We start from the raw sequence: 25,205 nt of genomic DNA, 5'->3' as shown, positions 1-25,205 counted from the left end.
AGGTCCATAGAAAGATAACACACAAGTGAAGATACTCAAGCGAGAGATACAGCACAAATGAAAAGTATAATCCACACCCTACAAAGGAGGAGGGGTGATTTAAAGGCAGAGAAATCCAACACAGGAGGGACAGCTGGGAGGAAGTAAAGACCTCAACACAGGGGCGGAGAAACAGAGCAGAGGGAACTCCTCCAAGCTCTAGTAGTGACATCATCACAGGGGTGGAGAAACAGAGCTGTGAGAACGTCTCAAAGCTCTGGTAGTGACAAAGAGGCCGTGGTGAGACCGAGCCAACAGCGTAGCAAAAGAGGGAGCAGGGTGCAAAAGCAGAGCAGCCGTCCCCAAAACAGTTCACCTGCTACTGGCCATCGCCACCAGGGACCGAGCACACAAAAGGCAGCTTCAAGGAGTTCCCTGGCATGGCACTTCTTCACACAATGTGCTGACGACAAGACCCGAGTGGTTTGCACGCTGTGCCATCAGAGCCTGAAGCGAGGCATTAACGTTCTGAACCTTAGCACAACCTGCATGACCAGGCATCTACATGTGAGACACAGGCTGCAGTGGAGTAAGCACCTTCAAAACCAAGAAAGGGCTCAGGCCCTTGCCTGGCGCATGTACTGAATTTGGTGGTACAGAATTAGGGTAATAAATATTTAGTTTTGTTTGGCTGTTAACCCTTGTTTTGTTAGTGGATAAAAATGTATTAAAATGGAAAATCTGCCAAAAAAGTGAAATTCTAAAATGTCATCTCCATTTTCCATTAATTCTTGTGGAACACCTAAAGGGTTAACATAGAAACATAGAATGTGTCGGCAGATAAGAACCATTTGGCCCATCTAGTCTGCCCAATATACTAAATACTATGGATAGCCCCTGGCCCTATCTTATATGAAGGATGGCCTTATGCCTATCCCATGCATGCTTAAACTCCTCCACTGTATTTGCAGCTGACACTTCTCCAGGAAGGCTATTCCATGCACTACTCTCTCAGTAAAGTAATACTTCCTGATATTACTTTTAAACCTTTGCCCCTCTAATTTAAAACTATGTCCTCTTGTAGCAGTTTTTCTTCTTTTAAATATTCTTTTCTCTTTTACCTTGTTGATTCCCTTTATGTATTTAAAAGTTTCTATCATATCCCCTCTGTCTCGTCTTTCTTCCAAGCTATACATGTTAAGGTCCTTTAATCTTTCCTGGTAAGTTTTATCCTGCAATCCATGTACCAGTTTAGTAGCTCTTCTCTGAACTCTCTCCAAAGTATCAATATCCTTCTGGAGATATGGTCTCCAGTACTGAGCACAATACTCCAAATGAGGTCTCACTAGTGCTCTGTAGAGCGGCATGAGCACCTCCCTCTTTCTACTAGTAATTCCTCTTGCTATGCACCCAAGCATTCTGCTAGCATTTCCTGCTGCTCTGTGACATTGTCTGCCTACCTTTAAGTCTTCTGAAATAATGATCCCTAAATCCCTTTCCTCAGATACTGAGGTTAGGACTGTATCACTGATTTTATATTCTGCTCTTGGGTTTTTACATCCCAGGTGCATTATCTTGCACTTATCAACATTAAATTTTAGTTGCCAGATTTTTGACCATTCCTCTAGTTTTCCTAAGTCCTTTTCCATTTGGTGTATTCCTCCAGGAACATCAACCCTGTTACAAATCTTTGTGTCATCAGCAAAAAGACACACCTTACCATTGAGGCCTTCTGCAATTTCGCTGATAAAGATATTAAACAATATGGGTCCCAGAACAGATCCCTGAGGTACCCCACTGGTAACAAGACCTTGGTCTGAATATACTCCATTGACTACAACCCTCTGTTGCCTGTCCCTCAGCCACTGCCTAATCCATTCAACAATATGGGAGTCCAAGCCCAATGACTGCACTTTATTGATAAGCCTTCTATGTGGGACAGTATCAAAAGCCTTACTAAAGTCTAGATAAGCGATGTCTACTGCACCTCCTCCATCTATTATTTTAGTCACCCAATCCAAAAAATCAATAAGATTAGTTTGACATGATCTCCCTGAAGTAAACCCATGCTGTTTTTTATCTTTCAATCCATGGGATTTTACATGGTCCACAATCCTCTCCTTAAGTATGGTTTCCATTAATTTCCCCACTATTGATGTCAGGCTTACTGGCCTATAGTTGCCCGATTCCTCCCTACTACCTTTCTTGTGAATGGGCACAACATTTGCTAATTTCCAATCTTCTGGGATGACTCCTGTTGCCAGTGATTGGTTAAATAAATCTGTTAATGGTTTTGCTAGTTCACCGCTGAGCTCTATTAATAGCTTTGGGTGTATCCCATCAGGCCCCTGTGACTTATTTGTATTAATTTTAGACAGTTGACTTAGAACCTCAACCTCTGTAAAGACACATGCGTCAAAAGATTCATTAGTCTTCTTTCCCAACTGAGGTCCTTCTCCTTCATTTTCCTTTGTAAAAACTGAACAGAAGTATTCATTGAGGCAGTCAGCTAGTTCTTTATCTTCTTCCATATACCTTCCTTCTTTAGTTTTTAATTTGGTAATTCCTTGTTTTAGTTTCCTTTTTTCATTTATGTATCTGAAGAATGCCTTATCGCCCTTTTTCCCTGACTGAGCTAATTTCTCTTCTGCCTGTGCTTTAGAAGCTCTTATAACTTGTTTGGCCTCTCTTTGCCTAATCTTATAAATTTGTCTGTCATCCTCGTTTTGTTTTGTTTTTTATAATTCCTAAATGCTATCTTTTTGTTTTTAATGATTTTGGCCACTTCTGCTGAGTACCACAGTGGTCTCTTCCTTTTTTTGCTTTTACTGACAAGCCTAATGCAATCTTCTGTTGCCTTCAATAGTGCCACTTTTAAGTAGTCCCATTTCTCCTGGACTCCAATTAAACTGTTCCAGTCTGATAGGGACTCGTATACCACTGATCTAATTTTAGAAAAGTCTGTTTTTCTAAAATCTAAAACTTTTGTTTTTGTGTGGTGTGACTCAGTCTCTGTACTTATAGTAAACCACACTGACTGGTGATCACTAGATCCCAAGCTTTCCCCTACAGTAATATCAGATACCAAATTCCCATTTGTGAATACTAAATCTAAAATGGCCTCCTTCCGGGTTGGCTCCTCCACTACTTGCTGTAGAGATAATCCCAGTAGGGAATTTAGAATATCTGTACTCTTGGCAGAACTAGCTGTTTTGGTTTTCCAGTTTACATCTGGAAGATTGAAGTCTCCCATAATGATAACTTCCCCCTTCAATGTCATTTTAGCTATTTCCTCAACTAGTAGATCAACGTTGTTAAATTAGTTTTGAATACCCTGAAAGGTGTAGTTTCTAAAAATGGGTAATTTTTGGGTGGTTTCTATTAGGTAAGCCTCACAAAGTGACTTAAGACCTAAACTGGTCCTTAAAAAGTGGGTTTTGGAAATTTTCTGAAAAATTTCAAGATTTGCTTCTAAACTTCTAAGCCTTCTAACGTCCCCAAAAAATAAAATGGCATTCACAAAATGATCCAAACATGTAGTAGACATATGGGAAATGTAAAGTAAGAACTATTTTTGGAGGTATTACTATCTATTATAAAAGTAGAGAAATTTTAATTTGGAAATTTGCAAATTTTTCCCAATTTTTGGTAAATAATAATAAAAAAATATATTAATAAAAATACATTTTTTTGACTAAATTTTACCACTGACATGAAGTACAATATGTGACGAGAAAATGTCAGGTTGGCCTGGATAAGTAAAAGCGTTTTAAAGTTGTAACCACATAAAGTGACACATGTCAGATTTGCAAAAAATGGCCTGGTCCTTAAGGTGAAATATGGCAGGGTTCTTAAGGGGTTAATATCTTGCTGATATTTCTCTTTGGAGGGATTTTTGGCCTGACTGCATTCCTCATTACATTTCTTCCATATATTAAAATACTAACGACCGTGTTAAAAATTAAAATGACTGAAGGCAGGACAAAAGCCTTCTCTACCTGCAACTGTCACCTAACAGTGGTTCTGGTATTTTACAGTACAAGTGCTATGGATTATTTCCACCCCGACACTAGACATTTTTCTCTAGGGCGACATGCCTCTTTGGTCTATGCCATATTTGTGCCTGTGCTAAATCCTTTGGTTTACAGTTTAAGGAACAATGATCTAAAGATGGGTTTTCAAAGATATTATAGGTACTTGAAATGGTCCTTAAATACTGCATGTTAAGTAAAAGCTTTGAGTAGCATGCTGCCTCTTCTACCCTTTTTTTTATTTACTGGGTGTCCTGGGTGTGAGAGATCAAAAATAGACTAAGGCTACTTTCACACTCGCGGCAGGACGGATCCGACAGGCTGTTCACCATGTCGGATCCGTCCTGCGGCTATTTCGCCGTGCCGCCGGACCGCCGCTCCTTCCCCATTGACTATAATGGGGACGGGGGCGGAGCTCCGGCGCAGCACGGCGGTGCACGGCGAAAGCCGCCGGACTAAAAAGCCTGACATGCAGTAATTTTAGTCCGGCAGCCTTTCGCCGTGCACCGCCGTACTGCGCCGGAGCTCCGCCCCGTCCCCATTATAGTCAATGTGGACTAAGCGGTGGTCCAGCGGCACGGATCCGACATGGTGAACAGCCTGTCGGATCCGTCCTGCCGCAAGTGTGAAAGTAGCCTTAAAAGATAGGTTCTCCTTTCAAGTGCAAACTATAAATTTCATCACTGAAATAAAAATAAATGAAAAACATACAAATTAAATGACAGTGTTCACATGTAATGACCGGCGTCACGCAAAGGGAGGGAAATGGGAAGGCCCTGTCCAAGGGAGAGGGAAAGATGGTGACCCCTGACTCACCTTGCGGCTGGCACCTGACTGCCCTGACATCCCTAGACGGGTTCCTCACCCGTACGCCGATCACGTGCCTAAACCCTGGCTTTCCCTAAGATGAGCCCTATGTAGTGAACCACTACTGACACTAAGAGGAAAACACCAAGGAGAGGACAGACAATACAGACAAACATATAATCCCAGGTGGGCGACAACAGCAGACCACCAAGGCCCAACAGGGATCCGGAGGGTAACGTTCTGGAACAACAACAAGGGAACACAGCTACACAGCTCAAGTGGGTCAGTATAGAAGTCCAGGCAGGAAGCTCTATATCTGGCAACCAGAGAAGTGAGAGATGGGAATATAAGGAGGTTGGGATTGCTGGACAAGAAACAGCTGAGGAGGAGTAGCTACGGATCCCTGAGTGAGCCAAAAAGGATTGCAAGGCAAACCCAGAAAGCTACGATTAATAAACAGCACTGTCTTTAGACATAGAGCGCGCAGCCACCCGCTGCGACTTCCTGACCCTGGGTATAACGGAGTCAGGCGTGGCTCTTGACACCCTCGTGACAGTACCCCCCTCTCTACGAGGGGCCTCCGGACACTCAGGACTAGGTCTCTCAGGATGAGAGGCCTGAAAAGCCCGAACTAACCTGTCGGCGTTTACCTCAGACGCTGGAACCCACATTCTTTCCTCGGGACCGTAACCCCTCCAATGTACCAGATATTGAAGAGAGCGGCGGACCTGACGAGAATCAACAATTTTGGATATTTGAAACTCTAGATTATCATCCACAACAACAGGAGGAGGTGGCAGCGGTGACGGTTCTAGAGGTGGAACATACTTCTTGAGTAATGACTTATGGAAGACATTATGGATTTTAAAAGTCTGAGGTAGCTCCAGGCGAAAAGCCACGGGGTTAATGATGGCTATTATTTTGTAAGGGCCAATGAACCTAGGACCCAGTTTCCAAGAGGAAACCTTTAATTTAATATTCCTAGTAGACAACCACACATAGTCATTCACTCCTAGGTCCGGACCTGGCGACCGTCTCTTATCAGCCATGCATTTATATTTACCTCCCATATTTTTCAAATTAGCTTGCACCTTCTGCCATACAGAAGAAAGAGATGATGAAAACCGTTCCTCTTCGGGAACCCCATAAGACCCCCTCCCCTCTTTGAAAGTACAGAATTGGGGATGAAAACCTTATGCACCAAGAAATGGTGACTTGCCAGTAGATTCCTGACGGCGATTATTTATGGCAAACTCGGCTAACGGTAAATATGATGACCACACCTCTTGGTTTTCAGACACAAAACATCTTAGATATGTCTCAAGGTTTTGGTTGGTACGCTCAGTCTGTCCATTCGACTGAGGATGGAAAGCTGAGGAAAAGGACAAGTGTAACCCCAAACGGGAACAAAAAGCTTTCCAAAATTTAGAAATAAACTGGGTTCCCCGATCTGAAACAACATCGGAAGGGACCCCGTGAAGCTTCACGATTTCACTGATGAATACCTGAGCAAGAGTCTTAGCATTAGGTAGTGCGGGTAACGCAATGAAGTGTACCATTTTGCTAAACCTGTCCACTACTACCAAGATAACTGTTTTACCCACAGACAAAGGTAAGTCAGTGATAAAATCCATTGACAGATGTGTCCATGGCCTATTGGGAATGACAAGTGGCAATAAAGACCCTGCAGGACGTGTATGAGAGACTTTCGCGCGCGCACAAGTAGAACAGGAAGACACAAAATCCATTACATCCTGACGCAACCTTGGCCACCAAAAACGACGAGACAATAGCTCCAAGGTTGCTTTACTACCCGGGTGCCCAGCAAGTGCCAAATTATGATGTTCCTTTAATAATTCGAGACGCAGGTTTAACGGTACAAACAATTTCTCTGAGGGGCAAGAGACCGGGCCGTCCCCCTGGGCCTCTAACACCTTCCCCTCCAGAACAGAGTGTACCGCAGAGACAACCACTCCTCTTTGTAGAATGGGTACCGGATCACTCACATTACCCCCTCCAGGGAAACAACAAGATAGTGCATCTGCCTTGGTATTTTTTGCCCCAGGACGATAGGTAATAACAAAGTTAAACCTGGTAAAAAATAGCGACCACCTAGCTTGTCTAGGGGTGAGACGCTTAGCTGATTCGAGGTACAGAAGGTTTTTGTGGTCCGTAATCACAGTGATGGGGTGGATTGCCCCCTCTAAAAAGTGACGCCATTCTTCAAACGCTAGTTTAATAGCTAATAGTTCCCTATTGCCAATATCATAGTTCTTCTCTGCTGCAGATAGTTTTTTAGAAAAGAACGCACAAGGACGCCATTTGCAAGGAGACGGACCCTGAGACAGCACAGCCCCCACTCCCACCTCTGACGCATCAACTTCAACAATAAAAGGCTGGGAGACATCAGGTTGGATTAGTACAGGTGCCGAGGTAAACCTCTCTTTTAGAGAGGAAAAAGCTATTTTAGCGGCGTCAGACCATTTAGAAAAATCAGTCCCCTTCCTAGTCATGTCAGTAAGGGGTTTTACAATCACCGAATAATTTTTAATGAACTTTCTATAGAAATTTGCGAAGCCCAAGAACCGTTGCAGTGCTTTGAGGTTCTCAGGAAGATCCCAATCTAAAATTGCCTGGACCTTCCTAGGATCTATACGGAAACCTGAAGCAGATAATAAATAACCTAGGAACTGTATTTCCTGAACGACGAAGACACACTTTTCAATTTTAGCATATAATTTATTCATCCGTAGGACCTGCAGTACCTGTCTGACATGCACCTCATGTGTTTTCAGATCAGACGAATAAATTAAAATATCATCTAGGTATATCACCACAAACCTGCCGATAAGATGACTAAAAATGTCATTAACGAAATGTTGGAAGTCAGCAGGAGCATTGGTCAGACCGAAAGGCATGACTAGATTTTCATAATGCCCCTCAGGGGTGTTAAAAGCTGTCTTCCACTCATCCCCTTCCTTGATACGAATCAGATTGTAGGCCCCCCTAAGATCAAGTTTGGAGAACCACCTAGCACCCGCAATCTGATTAAACAGGTCAGGAATGAGAGGAAGAGGGTATGGGTCTCGGATGGTTATCCGGTTTAATTCTCGAAAATCTAGGCAAGGACGCAGGCCCCCATCTTTTTTTTTAACGAAGAAAAACCCTGCAGCCACGGGTGAAGAAGAGGGTCTGATGTGTCCCTTAGCCAAGCTCTCGGAGATATAATCTTTCATGGCTTGTCTCTCCGGACCCGAAAGATTATATAACCTGGTCTTGGGTAATTTTGCAACGGGAATCAGGTTAACCGGGCAATCATAAGGACGGTGAGGTGGTAACTTCTGCCAACCCTTTTCAGAAAAAACATCCTCAAAGTCCGAAACAAATGTAGGTAGGGTGGCTATGGAGGCGACTAAGCAATTGCTATTTAAGCAATTTTCTCTGCAATGCTCACTCCACTCCAATATCTCCCTGGCCTGCCAATCCACCACTGGATTGTGCGCTACCAACCAGGGAAGACCCAACACCACAGGAGTGGGAAGCCCCTCCAGAAAATAACATGAAAGCCACTCGTTATGGTGGTCCCCTACCCGAAGGTGTAAGTTATGGACAATGTGAGTGAGGTTTCTCTGAGACAGAGGAGCAGAATCAATAGCGAATATGGGAATAGGTCTCTGTAGCGTACAGAGAGACAAACCCATAGTGTGGGCAAAATGGGCATCTATCAAATTTACTCCTGCTCCACTGTCTAAAAAAAAAGAAATAGTCTCCGTCTTAACACCAAAAACAACAACCGCTGGCAACACAAATTGCGATGTTCATAAGGAGGAAACGTATACCCCCCGGCTGACATCCTCCACACAGCCTGGGGTTAGTAGTTTTCCGACGGTCTTTTGTTTTTGAGAAAGGAAGGACAGACATTAATAAAATGACCCCTCTCCCCACAGAAAAAACAAACCCCACGCCTACGGCGAGCCTCAGGAGGACGGACCTGACGAGTAGTTCCTCCTAGCTGCATAGGCTCGTCTAAGTCTGTACAGACTAACTGCTGCTTGGGAGGGGTTACCAGTTGCTCCGGATTTTTCAATCTGTCTCTAAGACGTCTATCTATCCTGATAGAAAGGGACATAACCGCATCAAGGGAAAAGGGAGTCTCATACAGCGCAAGCGCATCCTTAATCCTTTCGGATAACCCAGAGCAGAACTGACTCCTGAGAGCCGGGTCGTTCCACTGGGTATCCGAAGCCCACCTACGGAACTCTGAGCAATACTCCTCTACTGGCCGCTCTCCCTGTAGGAGTCTCCGTAACTTTGATTCAGCCAGTGCGATTCGGTCAGGGTCATCATATATGAGACCCAAGGTCCCAAAAAATTCATCCACTGACCGGAGAGCCTGGGAATCAGTGGGTAAAGAGAACGCCCAGGATTGCGGGTCCCCCTGAAGCAGGGAAATAACAACCCCCACCCGCTGTTCTTCATTACCAGAGGAGTAAGGGCGCAGTTTAAAATATAATTTACAGGCCTCACGGAACGTCACAAATTTGTCCCTTCCCCCAGAAAATCTGTCAGGAAGAGCAACCTTGGGTTCCGCAACAACCTGGTTACCTGTAGCAACCGCTGGGCTTGCGGTCTGTAGCAATTGCTGCTGTTGCTGGAGGACCAACGCCTTCAATCCTGTCCCCTCCAAAGACAGGCCTTGAAGTTGCTTTGACAAAGCAGCAATTGGATCCATACTGGATTCTAAGTAGTTTTTTTTTGTTTTTTTTTACCTACACAAAATAAGGGCCAGATATAATGTAATGACCGGCGTCACGCAAAGGGAGGGAAATGGGAAGGCCCTGTCCAAGGGAGAGGGAAAGATGGTGACCCCTGACTCACCTTGCGGCTGGCACCTGACTGCCCTGACGTCCCTAGACGGGTTCCTCACCCGTACGCCGATCACGTGCCTAAACCCTGGCTTTCCCTAAGATGAGCCCTATGTAGTGAACGGGGCGGTGGGATCACTAGTCCGCACCACTGACACTAAGAGGAAAACACCAAGGAGAGGACAGACAATACAGACAAACATATAATCCCAGGTGGGCGACAACAGCAGACCACCAAGGCCCAACAGGGATCCGGAGGGTAACGTTCTGGAACAACAACAAGGGAACACAGCTACACAGCTCAAGTGGGTCAGTATAGAAGTCCAGGCAGGAAGCTCTATATCTGGCAACCAGAGAAGTGAGAGATGGGAATATAAGGAGGTTGGGATTGCTGGACAAGAAACAGCTGAGGAGGAGAAACTACGGATCCCTGAGTGAGCCAAAAAGGATTGCAAGGCAAACCCAGAAAGCTACCATTAATAAACAGCACTGTCTTTAGACATAGAGTGCGCAGCCACCCGCTGCGACTTCCTGACCCCGGGTATAACGGAGTCAGGCGTGGCTCTTGACACCCTCGTGACATCACATCTGCGGTGAGAGCTTGGTTAGGAGTTTCTATAGTTTTTGGCATGAAACATAGAACTACAGTGGACATCTCAGTGGAAACTGGCACACAATAATAAACTGTATAGTTACAATACTATTAGTAGATTAAAATGGAAATTTATTCAACTTCATTTCAGATTTATGAAAATTGTCTAAACATAAAACTTCTTGCTGTGATAAAACTCTCTGTGCTGTGATTGGTTGCTATGGGCAACAAAGTTGATTTTACGTTAAAGAAATATTAAAAAATCTGAGCCTTAGAAAAGTTCCAGTTCATAGATGCAGAAATAACACCCTGGCAGAGAACAAAAAACAAGGTAGATATATATATAGGCTTTTCATAGGTAGACATATGGCCATCACAGAGGGGATTCCTTCTTTATGGACCCATATTTGCCAGAGCGGAGAGCCACTACATAATTTTATTGGGGAATTACTATTTAAATGCTTCCACCCTACACAGAGTCAGTGTAATTGTTACATAGTGTCAATGTGTAGAGAAGTGCTTTGTAGTATTTTTCTTCTTTTAGTTTTTTTGTCCAGGAGCATTCTAAAGATTATATGGATTATACACAGCAAAATCTCTTCTTTTATATAAAACTGTAGTATCACCACTTGTCCACTAGATGTCAATACATGCACAGTCTGTTTTGGTTTGTGACTGGAGTAATCTGTAGAGCAATTTTGTCGGAAAGGAAAATAATTTTCCACGTTCCAGGTTTAGAGCCAATTAGGACTATTATTATTATTTTTTTTAAATGTATGTTTAAACTATTGACAGGCACTCTACCATCTGGATTAGTATGGAAAATATTAAATAGCGTACCAATTATCCTTATGCTAATACTTTATTGTATCAATAAAATTTATCGAAATAATGATAAAAAATTATATATACAAAAAAAGTGATATAGTGATTAAAACATTTTTTTTTATAAATAAATAAGGAAAAAATATAAAAGAAAAAATAAATATAACACTGATCCCTAATATTCAATTGTAAACACATCAAGCAATTGTTAATTGATTAATTATTCATGATTTTCATGAATATTTCATTCTATCATTCGTATATTGTCCAAGTTCCAAATATCTCAGTCCTTTTAATAATAAATAAATTAGTCCTATAATCGATCCTGTAAATAAATAAATAGTTCCTGTTGATGTAAACATTCTTACAGTATATAGAGTCCATACCAGCAGGGCCGGTGTTAGGGGTGGGGGGCAAACTGGGCAATTGCCCAGGGCCCCATAGGCGTGCGCAGCCTATTGCATTAGGGTGTGCACCCTAAAGTACAAACACAGACGCCCCGCGCACGCGTGTATGTATATATATATTATATACATACACACACAGGCCGGGCCTCACCCTAGCGTTGCCGTGACTCCGCCTCTGCGCAGTGGCGACTCTAGGAACAATATATAGGGGTCACATAAGATACCACAGTCAAAAATGGGGTGGGCGGGCACTAATAATTTTCACCACTTAATCATGCTACTGAAAACCCCCGAAATAAGTATATATAAATAAGATTACAAAATAGGAGAGTATTGCGGTATGCAGGGATACCTTTTTATTGTACTATCCTAATACTTAAAAGACAAGCTTTCAAGAGTTTTCCTTTCTTTCTCGGTATTGCTTCAGACCTGAGAAAGAGAGAAACACTCTCCAAAACTTTTCTTTAGAGTTTAAAGCAGTTTCAGCACTATAATAAAATAATTTACTTACAAAAGAAGCTATTCAGTCGTCTGCTGTGCCGTCCTCTGCTTGCTTCCGCGGATCTTCCCCTGCTTTCAGTCTCTCCTCAGTGCGCAGGTGCACTGTTATGGGGGATCTGTGAATGACACACTGTTATGGGGGACCTGTGGATGGTACACTGTTATGGGGGATCTGTGGATGACACTGTTATGGGGGACCTGTGGATGATACACTGTTATGGGGACTCTGTGGATGACACACTGTTATGGGGGATCTGTGAATGACACACTGTTATGGGGGATCTGTGGATGACACACTGTTATGGGGGATCTGTGGATTACACTGTTATGGGGGATCTGTGGATGACACTGTTATGGGGGATCTGTGGATGACACACTGTTATGGGGGCATCTGTGGATGACACTGTTATGGGGGCATCTGTGGATGACACTGTTATGGGGGCATCTGTGGATGACACTTATGGGGGCATCTGTGGATGACACTGTTATGGGGGCATCTGTGGATGACACTGTTATGGGGGCATCTGTGGATGACACTGTATGGGGGCATCTGTGGATGACACTGTTATGGGGGCATCTGTGGATGACACTGTTATGGGGGCATCTGTGGATGACACTGTTATGGGGGCATCTGTGGATGACACTGTTATGGGGGCATCTGTGGATGACACTGTTATGGGGGCATCTGTGGATGACACTGTTATGGGGGCATCTGTGGATGACACTGTTATGGGCATCTGAGGATGACACTCCACTGTTATGGGGGCATCTGTGGATGACACTGTTATGGGGGCATCTGTGGATGATGCACTGTTATGGGCATCAGTGGATGACACAGGGTTATGGGGGCATCTGTGGATGACACTGTTATGGGGGCATCTGTGGATGATGCACTGTTATTAACAGTGCATCATCCACAGATCCCCCCCATAACAGTGTCATATTCCACACAGATCCCCCATAACAGTGTCATCCACAGATCCCCCATAACAGTGTCATATTCCACAGATGCCCCCATAACAGTGTCATACACAGACCACAGATATCCCCTTAACAGTCTATTAAAGGGATATCTGTGGATGGCACTGTTATGGGGGCACCTGTGGATGACGCACTGTTATTAACAGTGCGTCATCCACAGATTCCCCCCATAACAGTATCAGCCACAGATCCCCCCCATAACAGTGTCATCCACAGATCCCCCATAACAGTGTCATATTCCACACAGATGCCCCATTAACAGTGTCATCCACAGATCCCCCATAACAGTGTCATATTCCATAGATGCCCCCATAACAGTGTCATCCACAGACCACAGATATCCCCTTAACAGTGTATTAAGGGGATATCTGTGGATGGTACTGTTATGGGGGGCCGGGGGGGGGGGGTCTGTGGATGACACATATATAGCAGCATCTTGTGCTATATATGTGTCCACAGATCCCCCCCCCCCCCTCATAACAGTGTCCCTGACAGTGACCCCCAACAGGGGGGGTGGAGACCTCAGGCCGGCAACTATAGACCCCGCCGTGTTCCTTTGGTAAAGTGTTGTAAACTTGTAGTTGTACTACTATTACTAACTTACTGGGACAGTGGGACTCCCTCCATATAGTATTCACGCGGGCTCTGAAACATTCAAACTAGGCCGGCGGCAGCGTAACGTGACGTCACTCACGCCGCACGCGCCTGCTCCTCCCACTTTATTAATGAAGCAGGTGGAGCAGGCGCGTGACGTCGAGGTGAGTGACGTTATGCAGCCGGCTGCCGGGACACGGAGCACAGGACTCCCCAGGAGCAGTCGAGCAGATGTCATTGAAGCTGTGCGAGTGTGCGGGGCAGCCGGGGTTTAAGAGGCAGCTGCGGTAGGCGGCGGTGCAGGAGCACAGAGGTGTGATTAGGGTGTGCCCAGGCACACCCGGCACACCCCGTGCGCACGCCTATGCAGGGCCCCCATGGTCTAAGGGGCCCCCTGCTTCAGTGCTGCTGTTCAGCTGAACATCCGTGGAAGCAAAAGAGCGGACAGCTGAAAAGCTGCACTTTCCAATGCAGTGTAAGGCCCCCCTTCCTGTACACATAAAACAAGTCTTTACCACGGTTCTGCTCTGCAAACTGACAGCTCCAGACACTAGCAACACTCTTCTACTGGAGCTGTAGGACCTGCCATGATGTCACGTGCAGGAGGCTAAGCTCAGCAGAGAAGAGGGGGATGAAGGACCTTCGATGACCTCACCATCATGTGACCAGAACAGGAAACTGAACTATGCAGTAAAGTACTGAAGAAGAAGACCAGTGATGCATGGGATGAAGTGCCAGGAAGTGCTGGGAGTTGTAGTACTCTCCTCTTATACCTCCTGTTATGTAATATCAGAGTACATTACAAGAGGAGGTATAACAAGAGAGGACTACAACTCTCAGCATGTCCAGGCCATTATTATATAATATAAGGGTACATTTCAACACCCTGTATATGCTGGGAGTTGTAGTCCTCTCCTCTTATACCTCCTCTTATAATGTACTCTGATATTACATAATAATGGCTTGGATATGCTGGGAGTTGTAGTCCCATCCTCTTATATGTCCCCCTGTAATGTGCTCTGATATTAAATAATAATGGCTTAGACATGCTGGGAGTTATAGTCCTCTCCAGTTTACCTCCTGTGGTAGTGTGCTCTGCATTAGGACCGGGACAATGGATAGGCAAGGGTAGTCATCCGCCTAGGGCACCACTTCGCTATCCATAAAGGGGGCCGTCCAACTTCACAAGCCTCAGGGCGCTAGGCCTCACGCCTGTGAGGCATTAGAACAGAGCAAGAAGCCGCAATGACATCAACACAACCTCCTGCACTCGGTCTCGCATGATAACGTGATCACGTTAGTGGTGATGTCATTGGGACCACATGCATCAGGACGCAGCAACACAAGCCACAGATAAAACTGTGGTCTGCATCGCAGACAGTGGCGGAAAAAAACGGGAGTGAGGTGTTTATGGTTTTTTATACTAAATGTCCGCACTGCTGGGGGCACCAGGGAAGGGGGGAAGGAGATCATAATATATACCTGGCACTACTGGGGAGGAATGGAGGAGCATTATATACTGGCACTACGGGGAACATTATATATAAGCTGGCACTATGGGGGGGAGCATTATATAGTATTATACCGAACACATTCTTTTATTCTCTTTTATCAATATAGCAAGATTTTATCTGTCTATTTTTATTTGTATGTGTAATAAATTCTGCTGTTTGAACCTAGCCATTTTACTCCATATGTTGAGTGTGCCAGTCTTTTGGTATTAGATATTATTTGCATTTTGAAGGGTGATCAACTCAGACCTGAGCACCTTTCCGTGGTTGTGAGGGGGTGAGCTATTTCCCAGATACCTCCACTTTAATATACATGTACCAGAAGGTACTGTACCCGAAATCGTATTCCTGTATTAAAATGCATTTCAAGTGGATTAATCTATTGATCATAACAAATGATGTCTTGGCGAATCCTTTTCCTTTGAATACTGTATGGAGACGAATCTTCATACAGTATTCAGATCTATGATCGTAAGGCTAGTTTCACACTAGCGGCAGGGGAGTCCGGCAGGCTGTTCCAGCGGGTGAACAGCCTGTCGGATCCGTCCTGCCGCTAGTTCACGCAGTACTTTTAGTCGGGCTGCCTCTCGGCATGCGCTGCCGTGCTGCCACCGGAACTCCGCCCCCGCCCCATTATAGTCAATGGCGATGGAGCGGCAGTCCGGGGGCACACGTGAACTAGCGGCAGGACGGATCTGATAGGCTGTTCACCCGCCAGAACAGACTGCCGGAGTCCCCTGCCGCTAGTGTGAATGTACCCTAAGATAGCTTCGCACCACACTACTCAACAATTAATATAAATAAAAACTACTAATATTTATTTAGCAAAATATTACTTACGGTCTCAATTCCATTATTGGTTTTAAAAACTGAAGTGGAGTGGTATACAGATATGGTTTTATGGCCAAGGAACCATCACCACTTCTCCTCTTCATATAGAGTTTGCTTTGAAATTGATCGCGGCAGGAGTACCACCTAATTTTTATACGTGATACTACAAAAAAATAAACATCTTTTACATTTTTGTTCATATTTTTATTTAAATATAAATATGCTTCTATATGAGGATAGCTAGCTATGCAGCCAGTAGCTAAGTACATATACAGTATTTGCTAAAAGGGGTTAATAACATATGCAATGCAAATAATGAGCATACTTATGCAGCTGTACAGAGGTGTATGTGAATAGTATTGGAGGGGCACTCAAATATCAAGGAGCCTCGGACAGCAAATACATATACAGTGGAATGTTTAATAAACACTATTAAAATGGAATCAGAATAAGTACCATAAATTGACATATAAAATAGCATAGAAAATAGCAGGTAGCTGGTATATATTGATCAAAAATATATTAGCACATTCATATAGTCATACGCAATAATGTATCAAATCTGTAGCGCCGTATGTAGCCGTATAGGACCTTGATGGAAAACTTGCTGCCCAATCAAAAAACACTGTGAACTAGTGTATGAAGATGGAAAACAATAAGCAAAGACATGCCGCTATGGAGCGTATCTCCTATTAGTATGTACCTTGTGGGGTAGATAAATATAGGGGTATGTCCGTATCTCACGTGTCAAGCATACATGCAGAATAACAATATACCTTACCACCGGATCATAGGCCAGTTGACAAATCCCTTTACACACTGCCGGTTACAGATCTTACCACCGGGTAGTAATTGGTTGTCGAGTGTGTCCTCTTTTTTCCACCACCGGACCTGCTACCGGCATCCCATGTAGTCTCGCGGTACCCATGTGACTTGGCGGTGGTTTCACGTGACTAGAAATCGACGTGATCGGGGAGTTGTATGTTGCAAGATATGCATCTGTTAGTTCCGCATCTCCAGGTGAAAAGTTCAATGAGACGTTATTCTGTAATCCTGGATTTATAGTGAATGGCTGTAGTACACCATTAAAGAAAGCCACATGAGGCAAAGTCCATATAAATATTTTGCTTGGTACTCCAAATCTACCATACGTGTTTTGGGGTACCTCCTCTTCTTCATACCGCCACTGAAGAAGGGGAGGTACCCCGAAACGCGCATGGTAGATTTGGACAGAGTAGCAAGCAATATATTTATATGGACTTTGCCTCATGTGGCTTTCTTTAATGGTTAATGGTGATCCTTGAGGAGAGCACCTTCCCATACGGATCTCCCAGGTGAGCTGCCATTTTTTCTAGCTGTACAGAGGTGCTCTGCTATGCAACAGTTTGTACATTTATTAGCTGAAAGGGGGTTAAAAGTGGATTTTACACTTTACAATTCTAAAAATAAAATGCTGCAAAATGCTATGACACTCTTGGTTATCTTTCAAATGTTTCTACATCTTGATGTGCTAAATTCAGTTGATTGGACGTTATTTGGAAAGACACAGTCCTGTCTATAATTAGTCTAAGTCTGACAGCTGACTATGCATATAATTTCAAAAACCCAGTCATAAGGAGAAAAGAGCTGCCTATAGCGCTCAGACACAGGATTGTGTGGAGGCACAGATCTGGAGAAGGGTACAAAACATTTCTGCAGCACTGAGAGTTCCCAAGTGCACAGCAGCCTACATTATACTTTTTTTTAGTTTTATGGCAGAGTGGTTAGAAAGAAGCCTCTCCTCAGTAAAAGACATAAAAAACACATAAAATCCCACCTAGAATTTGCAAAAGATAAAAGAAGCACCAAACGGACTCTGTGTGAAACAAGATTCTTTGGTCCAATGAAACCAAGATTAAACTTTTTGGCCTCAATTCTAAGCATCATCTCTGGAGGAAACCAGGCACTGATCCTCACCTGCCCAGTACCATTCCTACAGTTAAGCATGGTGTGGCATCATCATGCTTAAAATAGATGTATGCTTGGAGCATCAGGTATGTATGCACCTGGCCAGCAGCCAGGTGCCCTCCTGAATTTGACTGTATCAATGACTTCAGTATGTTGATAGGGCAGTATTTTATGCTGGACTTTGGTATTAGCTGTTGCTGGGGCAATATTTTGTGCTGCAATATGGTATTTCTGGCCCGGCAGGTTTTTTCCAGTGCCACTTTAAGTTCAAAGTCCACCCCTGACAGAGAGACTTGTTGCAGTTGAGGGAAAGCTGAATGGAGCAAAGTACAGAGATATTCTTAATAAATTCCTGATCCAGAGTGCTCTGGACCTCAAACTGGGCCAAAAGTTCAACAAGACAATGACCTTAAACACATAGCGAAGACAACACCAGAGGGCATAGGGTTAACTTCCTTAAATTTACTTGAGTGGCCCAACCAGAGCCCTGAGTTGAACCTAATCAAACATCTCTGGAGAGGACTGAAAATGGCTGTCAACCGATGGTCCTCATCCAACCTAAAAGAGCTTGAGAGGATCTGCAGAGAAGAATGCTTATACATTTTTGCTTGATCTTACTTGTCAACTACACTGCAAATACACAGGGGGCATTGTATCAAAAGTAGTGCAAAGGAAAAGTGGAGCAATTACTCATAGCAACTAAAGTCTGACTCATTTTTCAGAGATATTTTGGAAAATGAAAACTCTAATTTGATTCATTGCTATAGGCTTCCATTCTAATTAGCATTTTGGTAAATGTCCCTACAGTGTGAACCAGTGATGTGTATGAAATTTAATATTGAAGCAATGAAAAAAATCCTTTTAAAACTAAGAATAATTTTTGTGAGTGAATACATTCTGTTGCACATCTGCACTGATCCCTAGTTCCATCAGACCATCTGTGTAAGAAACTTGGGGTCATTAACTGTAATCCCTATGCCTGAAACTGGTGTAAAAAACTCACAAACCCCAGTTTTGCAACTTATAAATGCCATTTCACCTAAATTTAGTGGCATTTTTGTGGCTACCAACTGGAGTAGATTTCAATCTAGGCCTACAAACTGCAGGAGGATGCGCCTAAGTTATGAGGAGGTCTGCACCTTGTCATATATTAAGCACATCCTCCAGCGACGCAGGGGTCTTTGATAAATGATCCCCATTATATACAAAGTGTACGTCAATTTATTATTTACTTGGTGCCTACTTATAGCAATAACACTCATTTTCCATTCATTCTGTGATTTTATGGTAATGAAAGATCAAGAACACAAAGCTTGGGTTGCCTTATTTTTGAAATTGCATTTTATTTTACAGCCTTCAAGCTACTTTACACATGGATGGTACGAATGTCATAAACAGTAACTTAGAAATAGCCGTGGCTCAGGGCAGCAACCAGAACATTGAGGAACTTCTCCCAGGCAGCCTGGACCTGAGGACTGAATGCAGATCCAAACTTGGAGGCCAAGACGATGACCAAAACTTCTCCAAGACGCTGCAGATAGAGGAAAATATTTGTCCAAATTATATTTTAAGCCAATTTATAGCATGACAGTTATGTGTTACATAGTATAAAACTGTAATATTTACATTGATAGATGATTGATTGTTTAGTCTTTATTCACACGTCTATATCCGTTTTTAGATGCAAAAATTGTAACTGTTTTGCATTTGAATTTTGCATCTGCCAAGGTCCATGTTTTTCATGGATCCACTGATCAGAATGGCCACATTGGGGGAGATTTATCATCTCCCTTGTGTCTGAAAAGTGCAGTTAAAAAGTCGTAAACAATGTATTTGTGCCTTTTTAACTGCAGCTTTTCAACAAATAGCCGCATCCCCTGGTTTTCCCTAAAAGAGATGTAGCAAGGGCGATAATGGAACGTGGCCAACTAAAATGACATATTTATCTTCATTTACTCCAAGCTGCCATATATTTCTGTTTAGTCTCTCTGACTGCTGGAGGATGCACCTAATTTATGACAAGACACATACCCAATGATAAATTAGGTGCATCCTCCAGCAGCGTCTAAAAACAGACTAAAGTAATGCATGACATTTGAATACACATATAGGATGCAATGGATCTCATGCGTGGAGAACTCAGCACACAGATGTAAATCACTGACAGTCTGTCGGATCCGTCCTGCCGCTAGTTCATGCAGTACTTTTAGTCGGGCTGCCTCTCGGCATGCGCTGAATAAGATGTTAAGAGATTCATTATTTCTTCATTAATTTTTTGTCTCCATGGAAATTTCAATATAATATGGAACTACAAATCTAGATAAAAGTGAGTAGGAACTGATTGTAGAAAATTAATTACCTTGAAGTTCTCGGGGTCCACATGGAGCTCCTGGGCATGGGACTTGCTGAGGTCATGCAGGTAATGTTTCACATCATCAATGTGTTGGATGGAATTGCCAATAGCTGTGAGCACCTTCTTGCCATGTGCCTTCACCTTGGCGTTGCCAGAGATGGCGGTGACGTTGGACAGGTTTCCAAAGCTGCTGAAGTATCTCTGGGTCCAGGGGTACACGACCAATAGCCTAAAGTTCATAAGAAGAATCAACACTTACATCAGATTCATATAATTTAGGTATAATGTAATAGAATAGAAAACCATGGAAAATATATGTATGGTAACTTCTCTAAATGAAATATTGGTTATGTATTAGTTTAGCTAACCTAAACAGAAATAGCACATTTTAGCTGATAAAATGGATAACGAGGAATGTGTTAAAAACTGTACTCCTCAGACTACCTGGAAGTAAAGGGTTCTATACATGTTCCCTAATATACTGATATATACCTTGATGAATTGTTATTGTGTGATACAATGATAACTACAACTTTCATATAAAATAAAATTAAACACATACATGATTATATGATTTAAAATGTATGCATCTGTATTACCTGGTCAGAGCATCATGGCCGTCCTGTTCAACGTTGACCTTGCTCCATGTGGAGGTGATGGCGGCTTTCTCTTCAGCAGTCCAGTGAACCATGATGACTGTCTAGTGCTATTGTACACTGGAAATGACAATGAAGCCATACCATAGATCTTCCTTTTTATAAGAGTATTTTTCAAGGTCCACCCTTCCCCATTACTGCTGTGTCATACTTGTTCCTTAGTCTTTCAAAGTTTGATAAGTCTGGAAAAAAGCTGAATCTAAGCAATTCAAAACTGCTGAGTATACAGTGCTCACTAAAATGATATAATCTATGTCTAAACACATTGATCCAGTAGCCCAGTGTTTGCTATGAATTAAGTATCAAAAAGTCCCCAAACCGACTATGTAGTTATACTGTAATTCAAGCAATCATAATGTACATGGTGCTCTATAAGGGTCCATTCACACAGCAGTATTTCTTTACTTTCAGAATTGCGGTCCGTTTTTTGCAGATCCGTTGCTCCACAATTCTTTCCGTTTTCATTTCATTGTGCATCCGCATCTGTTCTGTTTTTCCACAAAAAATGAAACTTATGTGTCCGTATTTCAAAAACGGAAGGAAGAATGCATTCTTGTTGTTAGGATATGTAATAAGGGTCCATTCACATGTCCGCATGAATGGGTTCGCATCCGTTCCGCAATTGTGCGGACCCATTCACTTTCTATGAAGCCAGAAAAGATGCGGACAGCACACAGTGTGCTGTCCGCATCCGCACTTCCATTCCGCATCTGCACTACCGTTCCGCAAAAAAATAGAACATGTCCTATTCTTGTTCGCAGACACGGACAAGAAAAGGAATTCCTATTTAAAGTGCCTGGCATGTGCGATCTGCCAGTGTCCGTGTTTTGCTGATCCGCAATTTGCGGACCGCAAAACACTTGCGAACTTGTGAATGGATTCCAAAAAGATTGTCATGTGACAGCTCAGGCGCCATTTTATTTGTTTTTTTGTGTCGTTCAGAGCTCTGTGTGAAACCTTTGCTAGACATTGACATTGTTTTCTAGCATTCTCTAAGCCAGTGTTTCCCAACCAATGTGCCTCCAGCTGTTGCAAAACTACAACTCCCAGCATGCCCGGACAGCCTTTGCTGTGCGGGCATGCTGGGAGTTGTAGTTTTGCAACAGCTGGAGGCACACTGGTTGGGAAACACTGCTCTAAGCGATCGTCATGCCGAAATAGATATCAATGTTGTACTCTTCCGCTGGCTCTTATCTCAGCGATTTGAACAGCAAGCAGCGATGCTGGACGGAGAGCCGGAGAGGAGTCCTATTGTCGCTCAGTGTCATCGGAAGGGACAGTTCCACACATTATACAATGACCTGCAACAGGAACCCATCAAGTTCCAGAGTTACTGCCGTATGTCCATGGAGGCTTTTGATCATCTGCTGGTGTCTCTACATCCGGACCTGACCTTCAACGGTAATAGTCCTCAAAGGTAATAGTCACGTTGAGGTAAGAACTATTAAAAATGTATATTTTGTATTGTGTATAATAAAAAAATAATATATAAAAAAAATATTTTATCCCCACAGATTCATTGCAACTGGTAACTCCTTTGCATCGCTGCATTTCGAGTTTCTGCTTGGGATCTCAACTATCTCTGGGATAGTCTGTCATACCTGTAAAGTCATCTGGTAGCGACTCAGAGAAGCGGTGATGCCCACCCCCAAGGCGGAAGATTGGCTTCGTTTCGCCGAGGGATTTTACCAATTAGCGCAGTTTCCAAACTGCATTGGGGCACTGGATAAAGTATAAGGAAGCCACCTCACTCAGGGTCACGGTACTTCCATTACAAGCAGTATTTTTTTGTAGTGCTGATGGCCTTGGCTAACAGTAATTACAGGTTTGTAATTGTTGATATCGGGTTCTATGGGAGCACTTCAGATGCCCTCATCTTTTGTGCTTCCAGAATGGGTGAATGGCTTCACGCAAACCAGCTTGCCCTGCCAGAGCCAAGAAGACTTTCCAGATCTGCAGGTCCACCGGCTCCATTTGTGATTGTGGCAGATGAAGGATTCACATTGTCACCCCACCTGATGCGGCCCTTCCCTAGATGCGATCTGGATGACCGGAAGTGCATTTTTAACTATCGATTGACTCTTGCCGGTCGGTATGTGGAGTGCGCTTTCGGAATACTGTCCACAAAGTGGAGAGTGTTCATGTCATCCATACAGATGAATCTGGACAATGCCACCCTGGTGATACAGGCCTGTGTACTCCTACACAACTTCACCAGGATTCATGATACCTCAGCTCATGCAGATTTTGGACAAAACTGGAACAGCTGGACTAGCTGTTCGGGAACTCCATGCCAACTTTTTCTGCAGCCCAGAGGGGGCATTACCTTGGTCGTTGAAAGCCATCCTGGAATTCGTTGATTTCAGCTTGATTCTGTATTGTAAATTACTAAAAATTTTCATTTTCTTAGTTAGATCACCTGTTGTTAGATTACGGACTCGCAAAAGATGTAGGACCCTTGACGTGGGCTTGCGGGCTGAGGTATTTTGTAATTTCCAAATTCCATTATGAATTTACACTTATTATATTGATAAGGATTTATATTTTTAGATTAACGTAATAACGTTAATAGAATTTGGTTTTATTAGGCTACTTTCACACTAGCGTTGTTTTAATCCGGCGTTCAATTCCGACACCGGAACTGCCCGCCGGATCCGGAAAAACGTGTGAAAACGGATTACATTTGAATCCTGATCAGGATTTTGATCACAATGAAAAAATGCATTGGAAAAAACGGATCCGCCATTTATGGACTTTAACTTTTTTTTCACATTTTTCGGGTTTAACATGCAAAAGCCGGATCCGTTTTGACTGAACACACAGTGCCAGATCCGGCGTTAATGCAAGTCAATGGGAAAAAGGCCGGATTCGGCGTTCAGTCAAAGTGTTCAGGCTTTTTGGCCGGAGGTAAAAATACTGCATGCTACGTTTTTCTGAAAAGCCTGATCAGTCAAAAAGACTGAACTGAAGACATCCTGATGCATCCTGAAGGACGGACTCTCCATTCAGAATGCATGGGGATAAAACTGATCAGTTCTTTTCCGGATTTGAGCCCCTAGGACGGAACTCAGCGCCGGAAAAGAAAAACGCTAGTGTGAAAGTACCCTAAATACCTTCTAATACCTCATTACAAATGACATCTTAAAAAGTGTTATGGTCATTACACCAATTTTTAAAGATGCAATTGTACTCGCACAATTTTCATACCAGTGTTTCACATCAATAGAGAAAAGAGGAGAGCTGTTAGAATTATTTTTTTTATTTCTGCATCATTTCATTGCCCAATAAAACGTTATCTTCTTACCATTTTTTTGCTGTTACAGCCAGCGGTGTAACAGCAAAAAAATTGTAAGTTGATAGTGTTTTTTTGGCCAATTAAATGATAATCAATAAAGATATTTTATTGGAAGACTCATTATTGACTCAATAGATACTATATGATAAAAAAAAAAAGCTTTTTAGGCCCCTTTCACACAAGCTTTTCCCACGCATCGGACTCGCAGCGTGTGTCACGTAGAGCACCTGTCCTGAACTTCCAGCACTGCCGGGGTCGCATAGCATTATATTGATTTATGATGCTATGTAACCCTTAGAAGTCTCAAATGTATTGGATAACACTGACATAATGTTGTCAGTGTTAAACAATACATTCCAGAACTGTAAGGGTTACATAGCATCATAAATAGGGATGAGCGAACCCGAACTGTATAGTTCACGGACCCGAACCCGAACATTTTCGTAAAAGTCCGGGTTCGGGTTCGGTGTTCGGCGCTTTCTTGGCGCTTTTTGAAAGGCTGCAAAACAGCCAATCAACAAGCGTCATACTACTTGCCCCAAGAGGCCATCACAGCCTTGCCTACTATTGGCATGGCTGTGATTGGCCAGTGCAGCATGTGACCCAGCCTCTATATAAGCTTGGGTCACGTAGCGTTGCACGTCACTCTGCTGATACAAGCGTAGGGAGAGGTTGCTGCTGCGACGTTAGGGCGAGATTAGGCAGATTAACTCCTCCAAAAGACTTAATTCAGTGATCGATCTCCAGCTGTGGATCATTGAAGTGCTGATAATGAATTGCTCACTTTTTTTAGGCTGCCCAGAGCGTTTTTATATCACTTTTTTCTGGGGTGATCTGCGGCCATTTTGTGGCTTGTGGTGCGCCAGCACAAGCTACCACCAAGTGCATTTAACCATCAATAGTGTGGTTATTTTTTGCTATATCCTACATCAGGTGCAGGCTGAGCCTGTGTCACCCAAGTGCATTTAACCATCAATAGTGTGGTTATTTTTGGCCATATACTACATCAGGGGCAAGTTGAGCCTGTCAC

General features: G+C 43.3%; 1 protein-coding gene across 1 annotated transcript; it reads right to left on the bottom strand.

Moving 5' to 3' along the window:
* Positions 1-19,273: 19,273 nt before the first annotated feature.
* Positions 19,274-20,915, bottom strand: LOC121008074 (hemoglobin subunit beta-2-like). Its single transcript, XM_040440367.1, has 3 exons — positions 20,824-20,915; positions 20,231-20,453; positions 19,274-19,402 (listed from the first exon to the last, which is right to left on the bottom strand). The coding sequence occupies exons 1-3, from the start codon at positions 20,913-20,915 to the stop codon at positions 19,274-19,276; spliced, it is 444 nt and encodes a 147-aa protein (XP_040296301.1).
* Between the last annotated feature and the right edge of the window lie 4,290 nt (positions 20,916-25,205).

The sequence above is a fragment of the Bufo bufo genome, chromosome 7 (genome assembly GCF_905171765.1).
Source record: "Bufo bufo chromosome 7, aBufBuf1.1, whole genome shotgun sequence".
Classification (NCBI taxonomy): Eukaryota; Metazoa; Chordata; class Amphibia; order Anura; family Bufonidae; genus Bufo; species Bufo bufo.
The sequence above is the reverse complement of the archived record's forward strand: the minus strand, read 5'-3'. Positions and strand labels throughout refer to the sequence as shown.